At 44.4% G+C, this 27,002-nt stretch overlaps 1 protein-coding gene across 8 annotated transcripts; it reads left to right on the plus strand.

Annotated features, from left to right (window-relative positions):
* Window positions 1-219: 219 nt before the first annotated feature.
* On the plus strand, window positions 220-26,993 carry RBL1 (RB transcriptional corepressor like 1). 8 transcript variants are annotated; one of them, XM_064391442.1, is made up of 22 exons: window positions 220-819; window positions 929-1,062; window positions 2,283-2,483; window positions 3,764-3,828; window positions 3,920-4,048; window positions 4,154-4,314; window positions 5,060-5,109; window positions 6,763-6,946; window positions 8,388-8,554; window positions 10,524-10,636; window positions 11,172-11,275; window positions 11,811-11,948; window positions 13,493-13,657; window positions 13,830-13,965; window positions 15,930-16,196; window positions 18,285-18,463; window positions 20,307-20,483; window positions 21,866-21,937; window positions 22,118-22,201; window positions 23,873-24,040; window positions 24,452-24,616; window positions 24,856-26,993. In XM_064391442.1, exons 1-22 carry the CDS (start codon window positions 688-690, stop codon window positions 25,024-25,026), a joined length of 3,162 nt encoding a protein of 1,053 aa, XP_064247512.1. In that variant the 5' UTR covers window positions 220-687; the 3' UTR covers window positions 25,027-26,993. The 8 variants fall into 8 exon arrangements, with proteins under 8 accessions (XP_064247512.1, XP_064247509.1, XP_064247510.1 ...); XM_064391439.1 differs by having other exon boundaries at window positions 660-819; window positions 22,118-22,202; window positions 23,889-24,040; XM_064391440.1 differs by having other exon boundaries at window positions 660-819; window positions 18,339-18,463.
* Window positions 26,994-27,002: the final 9 nt, after the last annotated feature.

Raw genomic sequence — 27,002 nt, forward strand, 5'->3', positions numbered from 1 at the left:
TGGGTGGGAGGTCGGGCAGGGCAGGGGCTGCCAGGCGAGCGGGTGCGGCGGGGCCGGTGCTGAGCGCGCCCCGAGCATCGCCGGGCGGGGATCGGCTGCGCCGGCCGCGCTCCGTGTGCTCTCCGTGTGCTCTCCGTGTGCTCTCCGTCCCACGCCCTCCAGCAGCAGGGAGGCGGCTCAGGTATCCTCCAGCGCCAGGCGGGGTAGAGCCCCGTTCCCTGTCCCCGAACCGGAGCTGCGGACGCTGCGGGACTCGAGCCCCTCAGAGGTGCGGGAGCCGCTCCCTGCCCGCGGGGCCGGCCTCTGTCCCCACAGCCGCGAGTGCTCCCAAGGGGGCTGCGTCCTCAGCGCGGCTTCCAGCGAAACCGGCACCTGCACACGGCTCCGAGCGCCCGGCATCGAGCCACGAGTGCCGGGGAGCGCAGCGCGGCCCGGGAGCGGGCGGCTCCCCGGCCCTGCAGGGGGGATACGCGGGGCCCGGAGCCGCCGAGAAGATGCTGTACCGGCGCGTGTGCCAGGGCGCTGGGGGCCGCGGGCGAGCCGCGGGCTCCCCGAGCCGAGCGGGAGCGGCAGAGGCCGGGCCCGGCTCCCCGCCGCCACCGCCGCCACAGCGCGGCCCGGCCCCGCCCCTCCCCGCGGCGGAAGCGGCCCCGCCCTTCCGGCGGTTTTGGCGCGCGCTCCGCCGCCATGTCCCGGCCGGGGCCCGCCGATCCCGGCGCCGCCCTGGAGCGGCTCTGCCGGGAGCTCAACCTGGACGCGGCGAGCGCGGCCGAGGCGCTGCGCGACTTCACGGCGCTGCGGGGCACCTACAGCCTGGAGGTGAGCGGGGCCGGGTGGGGCCGGGCGGGCGGGGGCGGGCGCCGTCCCGCCCCGGCCGGGCCCGTGGGGCGCGGCGCTGCCCCGGTGACCGCGGCGCCCGTGCCCGCAGGGCGAGGCGCTGCACTGGCTGGCCTGCGCGCTGTACGTCGCCTGCCGCCGGAGCCGCGTGCCCACCGTGGGGAGCAGCCCGATGGAGGGGAACGGCGTCTCCCTGACCCGCATCCTGCGCTCCGCACGCCTCAGGTGAGCGCCCCGCGCCGGGACTGCCCGGGACTGCCCTGCCCTGCCCTGCCCGGGACTGCCCTGCCCTGCCCGGGACTGCCCTGCCCGGGACTGCCCTGCCCGGGACTGCCCGGGACTGCCCTGCCCGGGACTGCCCTGCCCGGGACTGCCCTGCCCGGGACTGCCCTGCCCGGGACTGCCCTGTCCTGCCCGGGACTGTCCTGCCCGGGACTGCCCTGCCCTGCCCTGCCCGGGACTGCCCTGCCCTGTCCTGCCCGGGACTGCCCTGCCCTGCCCTGCCCTGCCCTGCCCTGCCCGGGACTGCCCTGCCCTGCCCTGCCCGGGACTGCCCTGCCCTGTCCTGCCCGGGACTGCCCTGCCCTGCCCTGCCCTGCCCTGCCGGAGCCGCTGGCCCAGCTGCCGCCCTTGCCGCTGCCGCTCCGTGCGCTGCCAGCCACGGCGGGGTTAAAGCAGTAAATCTGCTGCTATTACAGATGGAAATTAGATGCAAATACATAATTTCCAACTTCAAACCTTTAGGAAACCACCTGTGTGGGACCAGCAGCTGTTCTGCACACGCCGTAGTTAATTTCACCACAAACATCTCAGCGCGTGCCATCCCGGTACAGCGTGTGTCTGACTCGGGATTCAGGCCAAATCCCCACGAGTGCTGGCAGCCGCTGGTTTTTCTGGGAGCACAGCACTGGTGATCACAGAACGCACCTGCACGGCCCCGGCAGCAGCTGCCCTGTCGCTGTGGTTCTGACCTGGGCACATGGAGCCCGGAATGTTGCTCTTGCTTGTTCCATTTAAAGACCCCACTCCCCGCTGAGCTGCTGGAGGTGTCAGTTATTTACAGCCCCAGCTGACAGGTTCTTGTGCAGGTAACTTTGACAGGCATCAACTCCTTGTTTTGTTGCCTGACTTACCTCCACCTCAGCACACACAGAGCTGTGTCTGCACTTTGCTGTGTGCCACTGCCCTGCTCTGCACAGCTGTGCTGGCAGCCTCCACATCAAGTTAATGGTTCCTGTGCCTTAAAGAGGGTCAAGGAAAAGCCCCAGAGTGACAAAAGGCAAAAAACTGATAACATACAGTTTGGGAATCTTAGCAAAATAAATTGTAAACCCACATAGTAATAATGTCCATCTTTAAAGGAGCGAATATGTTGCATTTTGGCTTTTAAATGTTTTAGAAAGGTTAGTTAAAGCTCAAAACAGACTTTTCTTTTTTCTTTTAAGCTTAATTCAGTTTTTTAGCAAAATGAAGAAGTGGATGGACATGTCAAACCTTCCCCAGGAATTCCGAGAGCGAGTTGAGAGGCTGGAGAGAAATTTTGAAGTGTCAACCGTGATTTTCAAAAAGTTTGAACCAATATTTTTTGATATATTTCAAAACCCTTATGAAGAAAGTTCCAAACCGCATCGAAGCCGGAAGCAGAGGTATTTTTTAGATTTGATGTGACTTTTCCCTGGAAAGAGTTATACGCAATATAAGTTTATGAAAATTAATTTCCAGAGTGATGGGGTCTGTTTGACTCTGAAATGCAGCCAATGCTCAGGTCAGCTGGGCTTCACGTGCAGCTGCTGTAACACAGGAACTGTCCCACAGTGAAAATGTCAGGATGTGCTGGGGACAGGTACCATGAGTGTGAGTTAGCTCCAAGCTACAGTGAGATCAACACTTGAAATGTTTAGCAGCAATAGCTGAAGTAGCACAGGAGTGTTTTGTCTTGGCACAGTGCTGGCAGGGGGTTGGTGTCACACCAGATCCCTCTGCTCGGGGGCTGTCACGTCCCTGTGATGCTGCTGGCTGTCTGCCATGGTTGCCAGATGAGTGGAAACACCAAATGGGAAGAAGTTACAGCTGATGTGCTTATTTTTATGACAAATTTGGGAACGTGTGGTGTCATCTTCAAGACACACATGGAATGTCTGCCTTATTGAAAGGAGTTTGTCCATACTCCCTGCAAGAATATGTGGCTGAGACAGCTTTGTAGTGAGATTGTAACCTTGGGAGTGAGGGAGCAAGCTGTGGGTCTGCAAGGTGTTTTTGTCAGTTCGTGTGGGTTCTCTGGATTTGAGGGGGGATAATTGTTCTGGTGCAGTGCTCCAGTGTAGCTCCACATCCAGGTGGAGTGCAGGGGGAGGTGCTCTGTTGGTGTTCCTTTCTCAGAGCAGTGTTGGTTGGTGCCACTGCAGCTTTGGCTGCTCTGTGGGTTGAGTCATGTCTCCCTTGGTCTTCCAGCTCTGTGGCCTTGGATAGTTCTGCTCCAAACAGGAGTCAGCAGCTAAGCTGTAGTACAAGCTATAATTGCCTGTTCTAAAGGGATGGCTTTTAGTAAAATATTTTGGAAAAGCCATCACTGGAATATATATAGCCTTTGTCACCTCCCCACCTGTGGCTGGAGGATGGTTCTGTGCGAGGTGTGACACCAGCAGAATAGTGTAGCAGGGTCAGAGACCAGAGGCAGCTTTGGCTTGGGAAGAGCTTTGGGAAGTTGTGGATGTGTGCAGGACACTGGAGCCAGGTCAGGCATCTTCTGTCAGGCAGTGAGAGCTGAACTCAGGACATGTAGCTTAGACTGTGCCTTGGTATGGAATTAAGACAGCAGCTTATTGTTGTTTTGAGCAGGGAAATTGAATGAAATTTGAACTGTAGAACAAGATTTGGCTTCTTGGAACTGAAGAGTAACTTCTCCCCCTATTTTTCTTGTTGACAGGCGGGTGCCATGCAGCGTCAAAGATCTCTTCAACTTCTGCTGGACTCTCTTTGTGTACACTAAGGGTAGGCTGCTTGCTTTGCCTGCATGGTTTGTATACATTCCCAGCTGTGAACTTCTGTTGTGTTGCTTGACGTGATGTGCTGTCTCTTAAAGGTAATTTCCGTATGATTGGAGATGATTTAGTAAATTCCTATCATTTACTTCTGTGCTGCTTGGACCTGATTTTTGCCAATGCCCTTCTGTGTCCAAACAGAAGAGATTTGCTAAATCCATCATTTAAAGGTATGGTGGGGATAGATTATTTACAATCAACTGTGCTTTGTTCTCTTGGCTCATTTGAAATAAAGTTGAAGGTTGGTTGTCTTCCCCCCTCCTCCTGGTTCCCAGGCTTACCAGTGGAGTTCCACACTCTGGAGATCAAAGCCTCCAAGGACCCTCCCTGCATCATTGCCATGCTCTGCGAGCTGCACGACGGGCTCCTTGTGGAAGCGAAGGGCATAAAGGAGCACTACTTCAAACCATACATTGCAAAGCTGTTTGACAGAAAGGTACATCTTGTGAGTTTTATGAGCACTTGGTGGTGCTCTGTGGTGGTCTCAAGATCATTTGAGTCCTGCAGGTTCCACAGGGGAGAGCATAGGAACTTGTTAATGAGCAAAGGAACTCAGAGTGGCTCAGGTTTTCTTTGTATTTTAGCAGGAGCAGAATTCCTCACACTTTTAATGCTGTGTGCTGTAAGGTCTCTATTTCAGGCTTTTATGTCAGTGAAGAATCTTTCCTTTCTTGACAGTGTGAAACTGAATCATGAAGGATGATGTTTTCTGCAGGCAAAAAAAAAGCAATGTCCTTGTGAAATAATTGTATGGGATGTCTGTCAATGGAGTGTGGGTCCTGCTGCTTTTCTTGAAGTTGAGCAAAATGCTTTGGAAGGAGAGGTTGAGGTTGCAGATGTAAAAATTGTCCTGTTCAGTTCTGGTCCTGGAAATGTTTTCCAAGCTCTGTGAAACCTTCTTTGTAGTTGCTCATCGAGCCAGTCCCTAAGCCAGCAGTGAGCAGATGTCACATTGCAGGGCTGGCTCTGAGCAGTGAATTTGGAGCTTAGATCCAATGGGCTTTGTGCTCTGTCTTGATATGATTAGCACTGTAGCCCTTTGGTCTAGGCCAAAAAAAAAAAAAAAAAGAGTCCAGTTCTGCACCTAAATCTCATTTTCTTTTTGATTAAGACTATTGTGCTGTCACACTTGAGACAGTTTTGGTTTTATTATCTAAGATACTTCTGTTTTTTATTCTTAGATCTTAAAAGGAGATTGTCTGTTGGATCTTTGCAACTTTACAGAAAATAGGTAAGTTACAGCTTTTGTTCTCAATCATAGGGCTTGGTTCATGTCTAAAGCACAGGCCTTTGTGTACTGAATCTCAGTTTTCCCGTTCCTTTGTCTTTCCATATTTAATGGGTTTTGATTATTTGACCACCAAAGCTGCTCTCTGGCTGAAGCACTTTCTGGATCAGAGGTGTGGCCAATGTCAGAGGTTCAAACTGCAGTTTTTTCCTTGATATCATGGTTTTTTGTGCTTGCTCTGATTTTCTGGTAACTGTAATCTTTGAATAATGTAATGCAAGCGAAAACCTTGGCTCTGAAGGTTACAGATGTGTTTCTATACACATATTATTCCCAAGTAGGGAAATCCCTAAATTTATTTCTCTGAGTGTATAAATCTGTGGATACTGCTGATGGACTAGAAAGAAAAGGAAGCAACAATTGCCAAACCACAAAAAAGAGGTGAACAATTTCTGTGGGAGGGAAGTGTAGTTGTTTCAGAAACTGTAAATTCACTCCACAGTGAATGCAGACTATAAAAAATCCTTGTCAATTTTTTTTTGCCTTTTGCAAAAATACCTATTAATTTGTTTCTGTCTTTTGTTTGTGAGCTTTTAACTTGTTGGTTTGCTTTGGGAATTTTGAGCAAAGACTCAATTGTTTTAATGTAGATAACACCTCAATGTAGATGTAAACTCATTTCTTTGATAATTGAACATTGAATTTCTCCTAGTATTTCTATTTAAGATCAATAATGTTCCTATTACTTCCTTTCCCTCAATAACACTGTCATATGGAGTGATACAGTAGTCCCTGTTCTTTTGCAAGTAGTCTGACATCTCAAAGACTCTTGTAAGCGTCTCTGGGTTGGTTTTTTTTGTCCAGATTTCCACAGATCTTTACATTTTCCTAAAAGACATGGGGCGGACCTGTGATACAGTCAGGTTTCCCGTGGGATCACAAGAGTTGCTTGTGTCATGAATACATTGTTATATTCCATTATTATATATGCTGGAACTGCATTCCTGGCCCAACTGCAGGCAGGATTATTGGTGCAAGCCATTTCTGATTTTCATCCAGAAGTTCCATTTTGCTTCCCAAGTATATCTTTAAAGCCTTGCAACCTTGGTGGGATTAAACATTTTTTTTCCCAATTAGGTTTAATAAAGAAATATTAATGGAATAAAGAAAATGAAGGATTTGTTTGGTATCACATGTCAGTGGTGGTTTTAGAAATAAAACCCAGGCAGGTAACTCCTCACACTTTCCCCTCCTCTGCACCTTTAGGAAAATTATGGGCCACAGAGTGGCAAACCCAGAAATGCAGTGGAGCAAGTTGGGTGCAGTTCTCCCTGGTGCACACATTTAACCTCTGACCAGCTGAGCACTTCCAGATTGCTTTATTCACAACTGGCGTGAAAGCAAAGTTGGTTTTTCCCTCTTCTTACTGAAATCCAGGAAGAGTGATTCCTGCAGTGATCCTGGAGAGGTTTTGGGTCCATGGGCAGACAATGATGACCAGAGGCAGGTTGCTCAGGGAGGTGGGAGCAGCACTGCTGTCCAGAGCATGAAACTCTGACCCTGTGTTGGTTTGGGGCTGTACCTGAGCTCCTGGGGCACCTTCTTTGTTTCTTCAGCAGTTAAACCTTTGGTATAAAACCTGGGCTTCTCTTTCAGCAAAGCACTGAATAAAGAGTATGAAGAGTATGTTCTCACTGTGGGTGACTTTGATGAGAGAGTTTTCCTGGGAGCTGATGCTGAAGAAGAAATTGGCACTCGAAAATTCTCTGCAGATGTGCCAGGAGAGAAGACGACAGCAAGAGCTCACATGGAGTGTCATCTGCAGCAGCATTTCGAAAAGGTGATTCATTTAACATGGCAGGCTCACTTGAAGAGCTCCTTCAAGTTTTCTCACCCTTATGCACTCTTTGAATTATTGAGGTGACTTCAAATTTCTTCTTCCTGAGAGGAAGATGGTGAACACAGGCTTCAATGCTGTCTTGCTATAAGGAGAAAAGATGGTGTCTTTTTTCCTGTGGAATTTTTAATATAACTATTCCTTAAACAGAATGAGTGCACTTTCACGTGTAGAGTTTGGTTTTGTTCAAGGAAAATAAGTAAGTAATTAGTACCCAAATATGTAAGTCTTAGTTTTGATCAAGCTTCATTTATACCCATAATCACCACAAAACCTTGACACTGAATTGGTTTTCCCATTGTTTCATTTCTTAGGAAAGGAAAAGTCAACTTTCCTACTCTTCTGTGGAAAATAAGATTCACGCATAAGCCTCAGCAAAGTCTCTCTTCATTACAAAAAGTAGCCTATAAACAGAGTTAATGTTTTACTGTATTTAAAAACGTAAAATGTATTTAATGAAGTTGACATGCAGGAAGACAGTTGCTTGATGACTTTTTAATCTTGGATAAGGGGGAAAAATAATATTGGCTGTGTGAACAAACACAAACATTTAACTGTTTGACTTACATGTCAGTTAAAAAATAAGAATTCTTATTCTAAGATGCTGGTGCAAGTGTAAATTAATCATATGTCTTAGCTTTTTCTCCCAAATATAAGTGTATTCTGTGATCAGGAACATTAAAGATGGGAGTTGGAAAGGGTTTTATTAATTCTGAGCTTCTGTTTCTGTAGTATAATATTATTGTTTATGCATAACGACTGCAGGCTTCACCTTTACTATTTGCCTTGTATCTTCAGAATGTTTTCAGTTCAGGTAATTAAATCCAAAAACTTTCATGTATCACTTTCAGAGAGCAGGATACAAATAGGTGAGTGCAGTCCACACTGCTCCATCTGCTCAGTGCCACTTCATCCTTCGGATGTTAGATGAAGAGAGGCCCATTTCCCAAGGAATGTTGTCCTGTGAATCTCTCCTGGGCAGCTCTGCCTCCCATTCTTTGTGTCGCCCAGCTAATGCAGTCAGGGACTGAGAATGGAAGCATGTGCTTCCTCTTCCTCGCCCAGTATTTTCAATCTTCAGATGAGCCTAAAAATTTAAAGGTGTAAAAATTTTAGGTTTTGTTTTACTGTGTTTTAGTTGTAAAATCCCTTTGAGTTAATTTTTGTCTGCTTGAAGATTTGTTACATTTTCTATTTATGGAGTCCTGAGAAAACTTTGGCTCATTTTTAGTCACTTCTGAGCTCACAGGTGAAGCCTTCACGTGGTTCTGCTAGTGGTGTAATTTTAATCTTTGAAGGAATTTTGAAGGAGATGCTCATTTGGAAGGTAATTGAAACTGTTTTGTTGGCTGATTTATATTTATTATTTTTCTCTATCTGACAGAAAAGGTCATTTGCACCTTCAACTCCACTGACTGGCAGAAGATACCTGCGAGAAAAGGAAACTGCCATCACTCCTGTGGCTTCAGCCACACAGAGTGTGAGCCGTTTGCAGAGCATGGTGGCTGGGTTGAAAAATGCACCTAGTGAACAACTTACAGCTATTTTTGAGTATGTCCACTTCAGCTGCTTTCATTGGCACAGAAACTCATCTTTTGGCTTTTTTTTTTTTTTTTTTTTTTTTTTTTTTTTTTTGGGGGGGGGCAGAATATTTTGGTCTGTGTTTCTGTATTATTTCTTGTTGAAGGATCTTCTGTTTTCTCAATGATCTCATCTGGAGAAGGATGGCTGCACACACACATCCCCCATCTGACTTGTCATCACCATTGTGTTAATGGAGCTTCAGCTTTTGCTGATGGTGATTTGTCTGTCTGCTTGAAAGCCAAATGCCTTTTTTGTTTGTTTACAAATTAAACAAGTACAATCAATTAAAAGATGTAACCATATTGGCAGAGGTTTTGGAGAAGGGCTTGTTCAGGTGAACAAGCTGCAGTCTTCACCCTCAGCTGGGAAGATAAAACTTAGAGCACCCACAGGCTGCCCATTTTTCCTGCACACTATTGCAGGGTGTGTTGGTCTTGCCCCATGGCACAAGGAGGAGCCTTGCAGTGACCCTGGTCTGTCAGTGCTGACCTGGAATAGCAGCAGCCGTGTTTCCCACTCGGGATGTTCAGGTGGCTGTTCCCTGAGCACACTTCAGATTTCTGCCTTCCTTCCTGAGCACAGCTCAGAAAAAGCAGTAATTTAATAGTAAATACCTGTAAAGATGCTGAGTGTTTGCCTAATATCTTTCCAGGTTAAGGTCCTGCTGTGTTACAGTGTAAGGTCTCCATATGTATTTTTACAAATCAGAATGGACATTTAGTATTAGCACTGATTTTTGACTATTTCAATCCTTTCATCACCTATCCGTATGCCTCCAGTTTTTGCTGGGTGCCTAGCAGCTTACTGGGGTTAGTTCTGAATAAATCCAAGTTCTTTTTAAAGTAACTATCATAACTAGGTGAAAAATATTACTTACTGTTCTCATCTTTGGAGTTACATATGTTTGAAAGTTTTGCTAGCACTAGTTCCTAAAAGTTTACAGCTGTGCTCTGTGGGATGCATTTGGTTTGAATGTTTCTTTGATTTTTTTTATAAGGACTGATACTATTTATACTCTACAATTAAGACATCAATGTGTCTGTAATCTCTAATAAAACATGTGTTTGCTCCAAATGATGAACCAGACTGTCAAGAAAGAGGTAAATATTAAAATGGGAACAAGAATTGAATAAGCCTTTGGCAAGAGCTGTGATGAGTACTTTGCTCATCCTGGATGCGAGTTCAGCAGGCACTCAGGTATATATACTGTGTCCCTGGAAGACGTGGAGAAACTATAGTTTGGACTGTGTAATGTTCTATGCTCTTCAGTATTTTTTTTTTCAAATTAAAATTCCATGGGAAAGCTTTGAAGTTAATTAGAAGGCTTTGTTCAAAGAGAAACCTTAGCTGATTTTAGTTCTAGCTTTTCTAAGTAATTCAGTGTCTTCATTTGACACCAGCCATGGGCCACTGTCCTCTAAAACAGAGTCGCTGGAAAATTCAGAAGCATTCAGAAAGAGCATCTCCAGCCAGACATACTGTGGCCCCTTTTTATGGCAGTGACAGTGTGGAGTTCATCAGTTCTCCCAGTCTTGGTAGGAAATGGGAAGATGTTGCTCTCTTCCCTCTAAGCTTTTCAGTGCTGCCTCAAACTGAGCCTGGCCTCTGTGGTGTCATGGGTGCCTTTGGTTGGTTGGCTGTTGTATCCTCACTCCTGGCAGGTTCATTTTTCTCCTCACTGCTGCTGTGGTTCTTGCTTTGTCCTGAGTTTGTTCAAGATCTGCAGATCCTCCCTGGCCCTTTTAGGAAGAGAGGACACAATACTTGTGTAGGTTTTATGTTTTCCTCTGTCTGCGTAATACAGGTTCTTGCTGATGAGGAATGCTTGGTGTAATTTGCTTTTTATTTTGGTTTTATGGTTGTTGTTTCTTGATATTTATTTTTTAAACTGGATATTAATTTATATAAACAAGGCTTTCTTTGCCTTTGGCTTCAGGTCTTGTGCCCGCAGCCCCTTGGAAAGCATCATGAGCAGAGTGAAGGAAATTGGTGAGACATTCTGTTGCCACTACACTCAGTCAACAGATGAGCAGCCAGGATCTCACATAGGTATGGACTGAAAGGGATGGGGTGTTTAAAAATACTAAACCAGGGCAAACAGATTGCATACCTATACTGTTTTCTGTATTTAATACAGTGGAGCTGGTTTTATCCCAGGATACACCCAAGCAGAAAACTGCTGCTGTCAAACAGTACACTGTAAAGAATAAAAATTTCTGGCAGAGTAAATCCAAGGTTGCAGTTCAAACTGGGATAAGCAAGAAATCATGGAAAAGCAACTCTTAACAAGTGTAAACTTGCATTATTGTTAGCTTTGTAATTTAAAGGAAACTGAAAGCAAATAGGAAATTATTGCAAAATTACATCACAAGAAATATTACAGTAAATAATCCTTTAAAGTGTTTATGGAATTTCATGCTGTACCTGGAACTAGTGGATTTCTGAACTTTTCTATTTGTTTGCAAAGTATGTATGTAGTCACATGAACTATTGTTTTGGGTGACAACAGGTCCTGGTCAGTTTAATCTTAACCCCGTTTGTGCCAGTGATATTTGGTTTAATCTCTGTTGATTTTTAATTTCAGATTTTGCTGTAAACAGATTAAAACTGGCAGAGATCTTGTACTATAAAATCTTGGAGACCATAATGGTGCAAGAAACACGGAGACTGCATGGGAAGGATCTGACTGTAAGTAAAGAACCAGTGAAAGATTAGAACGCTTTTTGTAGCTGTTTCTTGGAGTTTGTCTTTGGGCAGTTCCAGAATAAACCACTGTAAAGCACTCTGTGTATGTTGTTAATACTAAAAAGGGAAAATACATGGGAGCTGCCAAAATGTATTTTTCTTCTGCTATTTAAACCAGTATAACTACCAAACTAAACATTTGAATTTTTGTTGCCTTCTAGAATTACCAATTTATGGACAGATAATGTTTATTGTTTTCTTTACCCAATGAACACTACCAGTACTTCATGTTAGATAGCACTGCATTTATGATGCACAGCAAGGAGGCCAGTTCATTTGTCCATAGCATGCAAAATGTGATAGTTTTGGTGTTGTTACTCTACTTCTGGTCTCCTCAACTTCCCTGTAAAAAGGAGGTTGTGGATGGGAGAAGTAGCCAGCTTTTTTCCAACAATAAGCTGTGTAGTGTTAGTGCCACAAAATTCCAACTTCTGTTTCCCAAATCTGAGGCCAGTACCATTTTGTGTGCTCTCTCCAGGCTCTCCTGGAACAGGATCTCTTTCACCGCTCCCTGCTGGCGTGCTGCTTGGAGATTGTGCTCTTTGCTTACAGCTCCCCTCGCACCTTCCCCTGGATCATTGAAGTTCTTGACCTCAGGCCATTCTATTTCTATAAGGTAAATAAACCCTGGCTTAGGACAGGATCTGTATTAAAAATGGCATGTTCCTGGATGGAGAGTCATAGAGGCTGATGCTCTTCCTCCCTAGGGAGTCAGGTAAGACAAGAACTGATACTGAGTGTGCATTAGGCCTGTTCTAAATGCTGGCTGTCCTGAAATGTATCACTTGGGAGGTGTAATGCCAGAGCTGAAGCTGAAATATAAAGAAAAAAACCCATTTTGTAAATTGTACTGATCTGTATCATACTGCCAATCAACTTTTATTAGACTAAAGCCTTTAAGCATGTATTTTGTTGATATTTATATTTATTGACTACAATGTAGTTCTAAAATAGCAAATACAGATCTGAAATGTTGCCTTTGGCTGCTGCTACTTAGCACAGGCTTGCTTTGCTGAGTTTGGGGGCTCTTCCTTTATGTAACAGAACATAGAGTATCTTTTCCAGGATTTTCCCTGGTTTTGGTCTTCATTTAACTACATTTTCCCCACTTCCAGTGTAACTTGGTTTTTGACTACTTCAATCCTTTTATCACCTATCCATATGCCTCCAGTTTTTGTTGGATGCCTAGCAGCTTACTGGGGTTAGTTCTGAATAAATCAAGTAGTTCTGTTCAGATGACAGCAACCAAAAAATTGAGGTCTTTGAGAAAGCTGGTTCATTATCTGTCCTTCCTTTTTCCTTTACTCCTCATCTGTAGGGCAGTACTGGAACTGTAACAAATCAGTCAATATTGCTGTGGCTGTTGGTAGCCTCCATCAAAACTGGTACACACCCAACTTTATGGAACAGATTTATGTTTGATTTGAATTTTCTCAGCTATTTAGTATATATTCTTGCAGCACTTTTATTTGGACAAAAATTGCCATTGCAGAGGTCTCACACAAGAAAGACTTGTGACATTTGTAACTTTGTTCTCTGGGTGTAGCTTCTGTATCAGGAATAACCAAACATATCCATAGGTCTTCCAGGGAACTTTTGTGGCATTTCCATCTTTGGAGCTTTAGCAAAACAGGCTGAAAGCTCCTCTGATAGGGGTAACACAGGGTGGATCTTGTGTTGGAGTATGATACTGCAGTCAGCTCTGTTCAGCCCCCATTTGTCCTTGTTAAGGGTTCTGAGTGCTTCTTGAATGAAACTTCAAAGCAGTGGTTTTCATCTCCTCGTGTTATGGGCTGCTTGTTTGCAAGAGCTGAAATGCTGGGGCTGTCCCATCCCCTTCTGAGCAGCTGTGCCTGATCACATCTCCCAGCTCAGTGCTGCCCAGTGCTTTCACTTGTGCACAGTTAGCAGTGGTGAGAGAGGCCCTAAAAACCCCTGCAGTGGATTCTTCTGCACTAATGGCATATCTGCTGTCCTCTTCCAGCCCCCAGGTTGCTTTGGGAAAGGGGCTTAAACGAAGAGGGTTGGGGAAGATGAAGATGTGTGGAGGAGGCTGGAGCACTCTGTGTTGATGTTTTGAACAGGAGCCTGAAATAAATAACAGATGGTGTTAAACATGAGCAGTGTGACATCGCTGTGTGTGTGTGTCATTGCCATCAGGTTATTGAAGTGCTGATTCGCTCTGAGGAAGGACTTTCCAGAGACATGGTGAAGCACCTCAATAGCATCGAGGAACAGATTCTGGAGAGTCTGGCCTGGACTCGGAACTCAGCACTGTGGAATGCACTCGAGGCCTCAGAAAACAAAGTCCCAACCTGTGAAGAAGTATGTGATCTCATTCCTGTTACTAGGAAGTTCATGGTTTTTTTCTCACTTGTTTTTTTATTCAGAAAACTGTTCAAATGAGATTATTACTGCAGAAGACCTTCTATTAATAGATTGTCACAAAGAAGGGAAATTAATTTGTTTTCTTATACTGACATTTCTTATTCCTCAGGTAATATTTCCCAGTAATTTTGAGGCCAGCAATGGAGGAAGTGGGTTTGGGCACTTGCCCATGATGCCATTATCTCCCATAATTCATCCTCGAGTGAAAGAGGTTCGGACAGATCTTGGTGGGAGTTTAAGACGAGGTAAGTTCAAGGCTTCTGATATTATTTGAATGTGTGAATTTGGGGAGAGGGTTACAATTCTTTGTAATTGGAAAAAGCATCCTTGAATCTGAATTGAGAGTTTGGAATTGTGAAGTTTGTTTGATCAAGAGTAGGTCTAGATGCACTCAGTCAAACCTGTGCTGTGAGTAACTGGCAGCAGACAGTGCTCAGACAGTTCTTTCATTCTGGACTGGAGCAGCTTTTGCTGCTGGCTTAATGCCAGGGTGACCTTACTCTGAGGTGGGTTGTCATCAATCACTTATTGCTCATTGATGTTCAAATTTTTCCTTTTTTTTTTTTTTTTTGCTTAGTTTATGGTCAGTGAGTTTGACTGGATTTTTAGATATAATGACAGAGCTACACTTACTCCAGCTTCCTGCAGAACTGTTTCTGGTTTCTGTGCAGGGGTGGAGGACAATGCTTGGCTACAGTGTTCTGTCCTCTGAAGCTGATCTTTGCAGATTCCTGGATCTCACACAGAACTGTCTCCTGACAGTGAGGGTGCAGAAGCAGTGCCAGCACTGCTGTTTCCTTTGCATGCTTCTCCGGTTAAGAATTGCTGCTTTTGTTGTATCCCAGAGACTGGTCCGTATGTTCTTGCACGTGCTCCATGGACTGGTGGTTGTGTAATGTCTCTCCTTCGGTGTTTGTCCGGTAGCAAACAAGGCTGTTGGGTGTTTTTTAAATACTCCTTAGAAAGAAGCAGTTTCTGTGTTAGGGTTCGCTGATGGAAGAGGAACCAAACTGGAGAGGGTGTCTTATATATGGGGAAGGCTGTGTGAGACACAGCTTTGTATATGAGAATCTGGTGCTGGAGGCTTCTCCTAAATTCAGTTGGGAGGATGGTGGGGATAGGAAATGTTTATTTGTCTTTGGTGCCAAGAGAACCATCTTGGCAGAGCTAGAAGTAAGGTCTCCTGTGGAAGATCAAGCAGCTACAGAAGCTGAGCTGGGTGGCACCACCGACCTCCTGACCCTGGTGCAGGGGAAGCCGTGGGAGAGATAAACTCAAGGCAAAATCAAAAGTGAGGACATCACGTCTGGTCACTGACTGCTCTAAGGAGAGAAGATGTAACAAGGACATTGCTGGTGCACAGGAATATAACAGGGACCTGCTGAGTGAAAAGATTGTGTTGCTGCAGTAGCAGGGGCAAAGGGCTCTGAGTGTAAAATTTTGTACAGAACTTAGAGAACTATAAATGCTGGTGACTGGTGTAATAAATGGGCTTTGCTTGCATAGCATGGTCCATGTCTCTCAATCCCTGCAGTCTCCAATCAATCTTACCTGGCCGGTTATCCAGAGAATTTCTGATTGATGGGAAATAGGAAATTCTTGTCACCTTTATTGTCACAGACTGCAACAGAAATGCAAAAAGCCTGTGAACAGAAACCTGGTACATTAGTGCTGTGTACTTCAGGCTTATTACTGGAGCAAATGTTTGAAAGCAGCAGAAAAGCCTGAGAGGAACTGGGGCTATGTGAGGGTGGAGTCACCTTACTGGGGGCAGTTTAGAGACAGTTTGAAAGCCAGAACATAGGGAAGACAGCATGTCTGAGGATTGTGGTCTCAGGGTTCCTGTAGAAGAGTGTGTTCACAGGAGTAGCACTTACAAATATTCCTAATTGCTAGACTGATGGGAGTAAGTACCTGTGATCCCCTGTGTTCCTCAGTCTCTGTGGATCAGAGTGGCTGCTCAGCTTCCATGTGGTACCTCATGGCAGAACTGTGCTGTCTGGGGTGACTGCAAAACTAAACGAAGTCAGACTACAGATCTTGTTCTTAGCACTTCAGAGCAGTGAACTCTGAGAGCAGGCCTGAGCTATAAGTGATCTCTGCTGGTGTAGTTGGAAGGTATCCTTTCACCTTCTGTGCAAAAGTATTTCCATTAAGCTGCTGTTGTTAAGGTTTTGTTGCATTTATTTTTTCTTCCTTGACATGCCAGACATGCAGCCATTGTCTCCAATCTCCGTTCACGAGCGCTACAGCTCTCCTACAGCTGGAAGTGCTAAGAGAAGGCTCTTTGGAGATGACAGCCCCAAAGAAATGCAGATGGAAAAAATCTTAACGAAAGGAACTAAGCTGACAATTGCTCCAGCATCAAGCATTGGTGCTGAAAACGTGTCATCATCTCCTGCCCAGACAATGCTGACCATGACAACCACTACAGTACCAGGACAAGCAGGACAGAAGGTCACTATCCCACTGCATGGTAGGAATTCCTGCTGTTTTTCTTCTCTACTAGGATGTTTTCTTTAGTCTTATGTTATGCTTAGACCAGCCATGCATCTTGAAAGTGTGTTGCTTTTTCTTTCTGAAAAAACAGTTACTTTGTCAACAACAGCTGTCCTGGTTTGAAGGACAGGTGTCTGCCAAGGAAGGTGGGAACCTCCCTTGGAAAGGAGAATATGACCCCCTTCCCTCCGAATTATTAGCACTTTGAAATTACAGGGCTTTCAGGCAGAGACATGAGAAAAGGAGCAGCAGTTCCTTACTAGCATGTGTGTGTAAGAAGGCAAACAAGCAGCAGCCCGGCAGCACCGAGGGCAGACGCAGAGCCCAGGGCGGCCTTCTCCCGGCCCAGCCCCTTCCCTGCGCTGCAGTTCCGCGCGCAGCCAGCAGGGGCGCTGCTGGCTCCCGGCCGGGCGGGGCGGGGCCATGATTCCCCCGCGGCTGCAGGGGGCGCTGTGGCGCAGCTCGGCCGCCCCTCTGCGCACGGCAATGGCGGCGCGCTGGGGCAGCGATGGAGAAGGGGCTTCCTCTGGAGCCTCAGGGACAGCCGGTCCCGCTGCACCTCCGGGTGCTGAAACGCACTGCAGCAGGAACCTTGGAAGCAGCTGGAACGGCAGAGGCGAGCTCATCCTGGAACAATAAATGAGATGTAGCAGAAACTGCACAGCTGCGGCCCCTGCGGGGCGTCCCGGCAGGCAGGGGTACAGGGCTACAGCACAGCGAAAACTCAGAGCAGCGGCAGAAGAACAGCAGGGGCAGGCAGGGGTCTCCTCTGCAGCAGCAAGGGAAATGTGCCCTCTGGGAGCAGCCGGGGGTCGGGGTCCCGGTCTTTTCCCCTGAGGCACCCAGCAGATGGCAGGGGTCCTTTCCAATGAGGCCGGGCGCCAGGGAGGCCCCAGTTCGGTGGCTGCCTCATGAGCAAACGCTCACTGGGGGCACAGCAGCGGGCCGGGGCTGGGCTCGGGCAGGGGCAGCGAGCGCCCACCACGAGCAGCAGCAGCACCATGCTCCTCCAAACCCAACAGCGAGAGAGGGCGAGGAGCCGGGCCCAGCCTCTCACTACCCGCCGGAAATTTCGGGGTATCTTTTACCTTCCAAAGAGAAAATCCCCCAGGTAAAGACAGTCGCTAGCTGAACCCTTCCCCATCCTTACCCTGAGCTGTGGCAACTTCTTTTGTCTCTTTAGTTTTTGTCTCTTAGAAATGTATGGAGAAAATTCCCTTAGACAAAACAAAAGGAGCAATCCTAAGCTCCAACAGCAACTAAAACAGTTAAGTTTATGTTAACAGCACATCCCCAGAGACATGTGATCCCTGGCAAACACACCGAGGATTCCTCCTCTTGAAAAGATCATGTTTGTGCTCCTTCCAGTTATACCAGTTATACCTCATGCACTAAGCAGTATTTCGCTTTTCAGCTCCGTTAATGATTTACTGCAATTTGTCTTAATCTGGTCTGTTAAAATCTCAAAAGGCTCTAGAACTTCTCAATAAGAGTTACGTGCTAACATTAGCAAAATACTGTGAGACTTCTGTTTTGTGGAAGTGGGGTGATAATTGGATATTTCTGAAAATGACACATGAGCAATGAGTTATAGCCATTTCTTAATTTAAAAATTGGGTCTATAGTTAAAAATTAAAATAAAAATTCCGCACTACTCATGTTTAAGGACATTTTCAGCAAAATAATTTGATTACTGAGGAAACTAATGATGACTGTGTAGGATATGCTGCCAGTTTTGCAGAATAAAAATAAAAAATAAAGAATGCCCACATTCTCCCAGTAGAGTGGAAAATCAAGTTCAGAAATTGTGATTGCTTGTAAACTTTCTAGTTTACGATTACCTTCAGAAAAGATCATTCACATTCAGATTCTCCTTTTAAGTTTTACCAGAAATGTAATTTTTACTATTTCTGAAGACTCCGAGGGACAGAGTATTTTCAGACTGTAGTACAGAGGATGAGATGTCTTCAGTATCAAATGTTCATAAATGAGATTGATTTGCTGTTTGACTCCGCAGCATGAAGAGAGCAACCAGTTTATTTCTGGGTATGTGTATCCTCTCCAGGCATTGCAAATGACATGGGTGGAATCACCTTGATCCCCATTTCGATTCATTTAGGCCAGCCATGTAAAGTGGATGCTCAGGCTCCCTGCCACCCTCCTGGGAACCAGGCACAAGAAGTGCAGCTGCCAGCGGCCAGTAAACCGAAGAGAACGGGCTCCTTGGCACTGTTCTACAGGAAGGTGAGTGCCCTTTCTCAGAAGGGGAGCTGTTCTTGTGCTCCTGGCCGTGCTGGAGCCTCCCTCCCTGTGCAGCTCCCATACCTTCAGTCTTCAGTGCCTTAAGCTTGGCACATGCAGTTCTCACGTACCTTGAAGAAGAAGGAAGAAGATGTTGAGTGTTGCAGAGAGTCCAGTTTTGTCCTTTCCACCCATGAGATTTTTTTTTCTTTTTCATTAGGAGCTTCTATAAATAAATATCAAAGGCATCCTTTACTTCAGATTTTACTTCTCATGGCTATTTTGATTGCCCCCACATTTGCAAGGGTTAGACAGATCTGACATGAGAGGATTTTCCTGTGTCTCGCTCATTCAAAGCTGCACTGCTGTGGATCCAGCATCTGGAGATGCTCCTTTGACACTTTTTAAGTCTGCCCAGCAGTGCTGATCTTGCTGGGCTGGAGACTCACAAAGCAGTGATGAGTAACACAGTAGGTTAAGGTTTCTAGAAAGAATGAGTTTGAAATCATGCAGGATTTAAAGATTAAGTTAAGAACTGGGTGTCCTTCAGAGAAACTTCTGATGACTTAATTATAGTTGCTTTCATTTTCAGTGTGAATTTTGTGAAGGGTCTTTGGAGAAAGCAGGGTAACTTGGTCTAGGTGACTACAAAGAATATATCCATAAATTAGTCTCTCTCAAAAATATTAGAAGATTTTTCTTTGCTGTTATTTTCTTACTAGGTAAGTTATTTTCAGAGGTTTTCCCCTTTGAGGGTATCTGTACAGATACAATAGAACTTAGGAAGTTCTACCATGAACAATCTTTAAGGTACATCTTAGTACAAAAAATAATTTCTGGAAACACTTGTAAGTCGCATCCTTTGTCTGAACTATCAGTTTTTTAATTTTGCCAGTGACAGGCAGTTTCTCTGAGAAAGGATTAATAATTGATCAGCCACCTGCCAGCTGGGAATGTTGCATTTTGGAAGTTTTACTCTCAACTGGGGAGAACTTCAGGTGTAGCTGTGTCTTTGACTAACCATGTCATAGGCAACATAATTCCTCTTCGTTATGAAGAACTAAAACCTTGAGTTATATTTGTTTTCAAATTTTGACCTTCCGTTTACAGTGATCATTGTACTCACAATGATAATTTCCCCCTACTTTCCTTTCTTGTTCCTGTTCAGTAGAGCAAGTGAAAATGACACTACCCCTTCCTGCTTTCCAGCATAAAGAAAGGGTCTAATTAGTTAGTGAGGGATATGGTATGGAAGCTATAGGCATAATGTTTTTAGGTGCATTTTCTGCAAGCGTTAGAGATTCAGCAGTTGAAGAGTGGATAGCTTAGTTTTTGAATCCCAGAATTCCAGAATGGTTTTGGTTGGAAAGGACCTAAAAGATTAAATCATTCCACCCCCTGCCATGGGCAGGGACACTTTCAGCTAGAGCACACCCCATCCAGTCTGGCCTTGAACACTCCAGGAATGGAGCAACACCAGCTTCTCTGGGCACCCTGTGCCAGGGCTTCACTGCCTTCACAGGGAAGAGTTGCCTTCCAATATCCCATCTAACTCTGCCCTGTGGCAGCAGGAAGCCATTGGCACCCAGGCCCTTGTTCCAAGTCCCTCTCCAGCTCTCCTAGAGCCCCCTTAGGCAGTGGAAAAGGCTCTAAGGCCTCTCTGCAGCCTTTTCTTCTCCAGGCTCAACAACTCTCACCCTCCCAGATCTCTCATGGGAGAGGTGTTCCTCTCCTCTAATCATCTTGGTGGCCCTTATAGAATATCTCTGCTTTGATGTCTTTTATTTCTGCAGGCCAGGATAAGCTTGTTTGGCTTTACTCTTTAGCATGTGTCTTTTCCTTCCAGGTGTATCATCTGGCAAGCGTGCGCTTGCGTGATCTGTGCTTGAAACTGGATGTTTCCAATGACCTGCGCAGGAAGATATGGACATGTTTTGAATTCACATTGGTTCATTGTGCTGATCTTATGAAAGACAGGCATTTGGACCAGCTCCTCCTCTGTGCTTTTTATATCATGGCAAAGGTAACGTGTAGTTTTAAGAAATTAATGGAATTTTATGTTCAATTTTATGTTCAAAATAGCAGGTGTGTTCAGCATTTACAGTTTGACTGATTCATTGGTGTCATATTACTGGAGGGAGGGGGAAGGTCCTTTCAAGAAGTGGATGAAGTCTCAGTATGTTTTCTTCCTTGTTTTGCATATCTTAGCTCACTGGCTTGTTGATGGAAGTTCTTGACAGAGTTTTTCTTCTCTTCTTGAGTGTGTTCACAGTAGCACTGGTTGACACAGACAGTGCTTTGTGTGGTCTTACTGCCCTGTATTTGTTTTCTGCCCCATTTGTCATCTTGACAATGTGTCGATCTGAACTAAAAATTCCATTACAATCACAGAATTAGGCAGGTGCATAAATTTGCAGGAACGAATTTGTGTAATGTGGTTTCTATTCCCAAAAAATCCTTTTAGCTTTTGATGATTCAGGCTGAGGAGTTGAGGTGGTTCCTATTGTACTTCATTTCTTATTTCATTTGCCAGCTTTAAGGTGGTGTTAAATTGGATTTTGAAACTAGACTATTGGTTTGACTAAAACTTGAGCTGATGGTTACAGTGTCCATCAAGCCTAATTCAGACACAGAGTTCAGGAGGCTAGATTATGTTTTCTTGAGGGCAAATGAAGAGGAGCACTGTGTGGAGGAAAACTGATGTGTAAATTGTGACTACCTGTGCTCTTAACTGCAGCATGGGTTAGGCTCACCTGATGTCAACACTGATAGCAAAGCCATTTAATAGTCAGTGCTCTGTGTTTTATCGTGTAATTTGTCCATTGTTTTGGGGTTTTTTATAATACAGGCTTTTGAATGCTGTCTCCAGTGCAGTGTGAGACCTGACAGCTTAGCCAGAGACCTTGACACGTTGTCTCTTGGCTCCTACTACAAAAATTGTTGCTTTGTCTGCTCTTAAAATTACAGATGTGTGGCTGAAAAACAAAGCACTTTAAGAAATGAGCTATTTTGAAATAAAAAAGCAAAGTGAAATTGCATGTGTGTACCTGCCTAATGTCTTGTTCAGGATTTCCCCACTTTCTGTTTAGAAAAGTTAGGGATCCAGTTTCCAAATTCGCAAAACACATTTTTTACTTAATATTTCCCTTCTTTAATTTTAAGTGTCCCTGGAAGAAAAGTCTGGAAAGGGGTAATGCCTAAGCATCATAAGCAACAAAAACTTTAGTGGCTAAGAAACAAGGAATTCCTGAACCAGAAGAATCTTTGTTGTTTCATGCTCTCATCACTAGAGATAATTTTTTTATTATGTATTGATAGTAATGCTCCTCAGAAAGTTACATACTGGACCTAAGCAGCCTGGCCTTCATGCTTGCACTTGATCTTCAACAGCCTTTTCTTTTCCAGGTAACCAAAGAGGAAAGAACTTTTCAGGACATAATGAAAAGTTACAGAAATCAGCCACAGGCAAACAGCCATGTAAGTCCATAGCACTGGCTTTACTTTCTGTGAAGCTCAGAAGTGGCTTTTGAAGTTTTTATGCTTATAAGAGAAGTCAAATCCTCTGCAGTGTAATACTTGTTCCTGTTCAGTTGGATTTCATCTCATCTGACTTCCTTGCTTTCCTCAACAAGAGTGTTTTTCCCTGGTGTCTTGTAGGTTTATAGGAGTGTCTTGTTGAGAAGTACATCTGATGATGGTCCATTGGACAAAAATGCAAACCCAGATATGGAGATGACAGAAGGTGAGTACAGCAAAGGAATGTGCTCTTTCAATAACATACTTGGGGCTTTTAAAGAACTGGACTGTCAAGTAATAAGAAGCAGAACAAGTTTTACAGTTTTAAGTGTATTAAAGAAAAATAAATATATTGTTGAAAAAGAAACCATCTTGTAAGTAGTTCTCCTGTGTATTAGATATGGAAAATACACTTCCTAGTTGGAAAGAATGTTTAATTTCATTTACTTGAATTTAGTTGCTCAGGGTGGAAGTCTTTTATTAGTGTTAATGATATTGTAGTTCTTCCTGGATGGCAATACTGATAACAAAGAAGAATGAAGATAAACAGTACCTGCAATATTATAGTGGGGTTTTTTTAATATTGTCTATTCTGAAGACTGCAGTAGGAAGAACTTGTTTCAGAAAATAAAAATGCTAACTCTCCAGGACTACCATTTTCTAATATTCAGGTTTCTTTTAAATAGGTAATGCTTTCTTTGCTCTGGTTTAGAGAAGAAAAGGTATAAGAGTAGTATTTGAGAAAAGCATGGAACTGTGCCATACCTGTTTTGAGTGACAGGAAAGTGAGAGATCACAAGCCCATGTATGAACCCATGAGCAGAGCAGGTCATATAGGAACCCATTAGCTGATCTGTAGCCAGACACGTGGAATTTAGTTTGTTCTTTGTGGAAAATTCCCTCTGGGTGGGATTCATCTACCTTAATGAATATTAGAGCCATTTTTAAAGGCCTATTGAGGATTCTGTCAGGATCATGGAAAGTACTGATCTCTAAATCATGTCTGACACCTCCACAGTTACTGGATGACTTGGAGTATCTGAAGGGACACTGGGCTCTGGTATTTTGTCAGACTTCAGTCTATGGACTCGTGTCTCCTTTACACAGTATTAACTCCAGGTCTTTTGACACCAGTTCACAGGAGCCTGTGCTTGTGTCGTGAGAGAAGGAAGGCAGATGAACAAAGGAGTCACTTATGGGTGTCAGCTGGAGCTTTGGATGTTTGTCTCAGTGCACTGATTGCCAGAGACTTTGTGTGCTGCTCTGTTTTACTTGGCAGACAGCAGAATGCAGGAGACATAGAAGGTTGTATTCACTAGCACTTTGGCTTAATTAGGGAAGAGCAGACATCAACAGAAATGCACTTGATGTGTGGCTGCAGCTTTTCCCACTTAACAGAACATGCCTGAAGAAATGGTGTCCCAACTTCCTTGGTGCAGATCTAAGTTGAGCACCAAGTTTTTTTTCTTTGCTAGCTGGTCACAAGAGACTTTCAGAGAAGCCAAAAGCTGGGAGCTGTCAGACTGCTTAAAATTTAGTTTTAAGACCAAGTAATGGCTTTGTACCATTCCCCATACTCCCCAAAATAAACATGGAAGAAGGGGTCAGTTGTGCTACATTTTCGTGCTACAGCTATTTCCAACTTTGGAATAAAGGTTGGTACTGGCCTTTTTAGACATAATGCACAAGCCTGCTCACAGCAAATGGTAGCTCCTCCTGATGTTCATAACCACCTGCAGCACATCCTTCTCCTGGTTCAAGCACATTTCTTGAATTCCTGTCATTGACTGGTCAATTTATGGACAAGTTCTTGCCAGCTGGACATCCTAAGTTTAACTCTGATGTGCCTGGTTTGCCGATGCTGTAGTTTTGAAATCTGAAGCTCTCTTATTGTTTGACTCATCTGTGAAAGCTGGCAGCTCCTTGGGACAATCTGCAGCAGAGAACTCGAGTGGGTCACAAACAGAGGAGAGAGGAGACCTTATTAAATTTTACAACGCAGTCTACGTAGGAAGAGTAAAGTCATTTGCACTGAAGTACGATATCACAAACCAGGATCATGTGGTAAGTAAAGTATTTTGGAATTAATACTCACAGAGTCATTTTCCAGGCAGTTAAATGTATGTCAATAACTTCGTCTTGTCACCTGGTGTGGATCAAGTCAGATAATTGGAGGTAATGGTATGAGCACTTGCTTTAACAACCTTTCAAGAGGACAAATGTAGATGCTGCTCAGTTTGCAAACGCATTTCCAACTTCTTTACATCAATGCAATACCCATTTGCTCAAATGCCTGTGGACTGTCTGTGTAAGGCAGATTATTTCTGTCACTTGGTCATTACTTGATCTGTTGCTTCACTGTCACAAGATAAAATTTTCTAAAGACCTGGAAGTGCAATAATCCTCTCTTGTGTGAAGTTCCTGCTCTCGGGATGTTGTGATTGAGCTGCTGTGCAGACGTGTGCTCTGTTGCAGATGGAGGCGCCTGCGCTGTCGCCGTTCCCCAGCCTCCGGCAGCAGGCGGCGTCCCCGCGGCGCGTCTGGCAGCAGCACTGCGTGTACGTGTCGCCCCACAAGAACGGCGCCTGCCTCACGCCGCGCTCCGCCCTGCTCTACAGGTTCAACGGCAGCCCTTCCAAGGTACAGCCAAAAAGTGGTTGAGAAAGGGTTAACTGCCTTCTAAATACGATGTGGTCTAGTGCAGTTCTGCTGTGTTATAGTGAATAGTCTCTCACTTTGCACTCAAAGGTAGAATTCTGTATGTGGACTCCATCACTCGGACGTGCAGGATAACCTTAACCTGTTTTTTCTCTGATATTTCAGACATAGAGCAAGTTTGAAACAGTCAGAGTAACTGATTATTTTTGTCTTGATTGCAGAGTTTGAAGGACATCAACAATATGATAAAACAAGGTGAACATAGGAGTAAGAAGCGAGCAATAACAATTGACAGTGACACCGAATCCCCCTCAAAGCGACTCTGCCAGGAGAATGATGATGTTCTACTAAAACGTCTGCAGGATGTTGTCAGTGAAAGAGCAAATCATTAAAAAACTTCTTCTGTGGGATCTCTAAGTTACAGAGCTGGATACAGCTGCTGTGCTATTTATTTCTTGGTTTTGTATATAGACAACTGTCAAGTTCCTTCAACACTGAACTTTCATCTGACTTCCACAGGACGCAAAAAGAGTTTTGTAGGAAATGCCAGTCATCTTCATGCCCAAAGACCACACTTTACTATAACTTACTCTGAGCTGTTTTAGCAAAAGAGTGTTCTGTGAAAGCCATATTGGATGTTCTCAAGCCTCATTTGCAGCAGCGTGAATTCTGAGTGTAACTCAGCTGGTAATGCCAGTTTTATTATTAGCATAAGAGTGATAAAGAAATTAGTGAAATCAGTGAAATTTCCTCAAGCTTTTGGCATTTAGAGAACAAACTTGCAAAGTGCCTTATTTGAAAAGAATATGGAATTTTATGCATTATTTTACTGTGGAGTAACTGGAGGGAGAAGAAATTAATTATTTAGCCTCGGGAAGAGCCGAGTAGTTTTGAACAGTCCGAGCTTCTGTTAAAGGGTAGGTTGTGACATGTATCTGACAGCTTTTGCAGTAACAAAGGCAATAATCTAAAAACGCAAATAGTGGTGACTTAGGTTGGACTCTGGTAAAGCACTGAGATACAGTTCTGTGAGCCTGAATTCCCTTTCTCTTGAGCCAGTGGTGCTCCACGTTGGAAGCCACAGAGCAGCCTGCCCTGGTTGCTGTTCATGGCAGCTCACCCATGAGGAAATACAGTTCTAGCTGAAATCAGCAGCTGGGGTTTGGCCATCTCAAAGCTGTTCAAATGCACAAATTCATTTAACAAATTGAATGTCTTGTTTTTTCCTGAAGACCTTTGGCCTCTTGTGTAGTATCTACACTGAATGTAATCCCATCACATAAGGGGGTGTGTATGTGTGAGGTTTTGTAGCTGTTGAAGGCTTGGGTTCACTGGAAAAGTAGAAATTCCAGCATCCAATTCTTATAACTGACTTTAATGCTGAGGATTTGGTAGGGTCTGTTTTACCAAAATGGAGAAAAGTCAGGGTTTACTCATTACTGTATATCAGTAGTTTGATCTTATTTTATAATTATATTTAAGGTTAGAGCCATAGAGAAACTTCTCAGCACTGTAATTTTCAGTTTCTGTGTAACTGAACTGAAAAAAAAAGAACAATTACATGGGACTTATTTGAGGGGCTCTGTTCCCTTCATTGGCTGGGTGGGTTAGTGTGTGCTGTGAGATCCACAGCTCTAGGGGAGGACACTGCCATGATTTTGAGCAGTCTCAGCTAATGAATCTAGCCAGCAGTGATGAAGGAGAAATTGATTACTAAGTGTAGGTGTGCGGGGACACTACTCAGCAAGGAGTAGAAAGTTTACAAACTTGGTTTTGAGTCATTAACTACTTGAATATTTGAAATTTTTTTTACTTTTTTACATTCAAAAAAAGGTGCTTGCCCATGGAGAGCTGCAGTATGAGGAAATGGCCATGCAGTGGGATAGGTTTCATATAGATGTTTAATTTTATTCAAGTTTTAATGTTTGTCTTCAGATTTCAAAATAAAAAGTGGAGGATTGCAGCCTTTCTGCAATAGGATAGGAAATTTATGGTTAGGCATGACAGCATCAGTCTTTCCATGGTACTGTATGATGAGAGTTTAGTTGACATGGTTTTAATTCAATATCATGTGCAATCTCCTGGTGTCTCTGCTCCCCACACTGTCACTGCCTTCTCTGACAGTAGACAACTGATGGAGCCAAAATCCTTATTAACTGTTACGTGTAGCGTTTCTTCATTAGGAAAATTAATGTACTACAACTGGATGCAGTTCAGAATTCTTCACCTTTTTAGGTGATCTAAAAATTATTTTTGGCTTGTTGAACAGCTAAAGCAATAGCTTACATGGAATTTTTGTAACGGTTTCAAAGTGCCTTCACATGTAAATCTGTATTTTATAATAAACAACTAAAAAGCATTTTAACCT

This window comes from Passer domesticus, chromosome 16, assembly GCF_036417665.1.
Source record: "Passer domesticus isolate bPasDom1 chromosome 16, bPasDom1.hap1, whole genome shotgun sequence".
NCBI classification, from domain to species: Eukaryota; Metazoa; Chordata; class Aves; order Passeriformes; family Passeridae; genus Passer; species Passer domesticus.

Excerpts from the sequence above, each read along its gene's own strand:
- RBL1 (XM_064391442.1), top strand. The coding sequence starts at position 688 with ATGTCCCGGCCGGGGCCCGCCGATCCCGGCGCCGCCCTGGAGCGGCTC. Across the intron at positions 6,947-8,387 it reads TGCAGCAGCATTTCGAAAAG|AAAAGGTCATTTGCACCTTC; the intron begins GTGATTCATTTA and ends TCTATCTGACAG. Across the intron at positions 11,949-13,492 it reads GGCCATTCTATTTCTATAAG|GTTATTGAAGTGCTGATTCG; the intron begins GTAAATAAACCC and ends CATTGCCATCAG.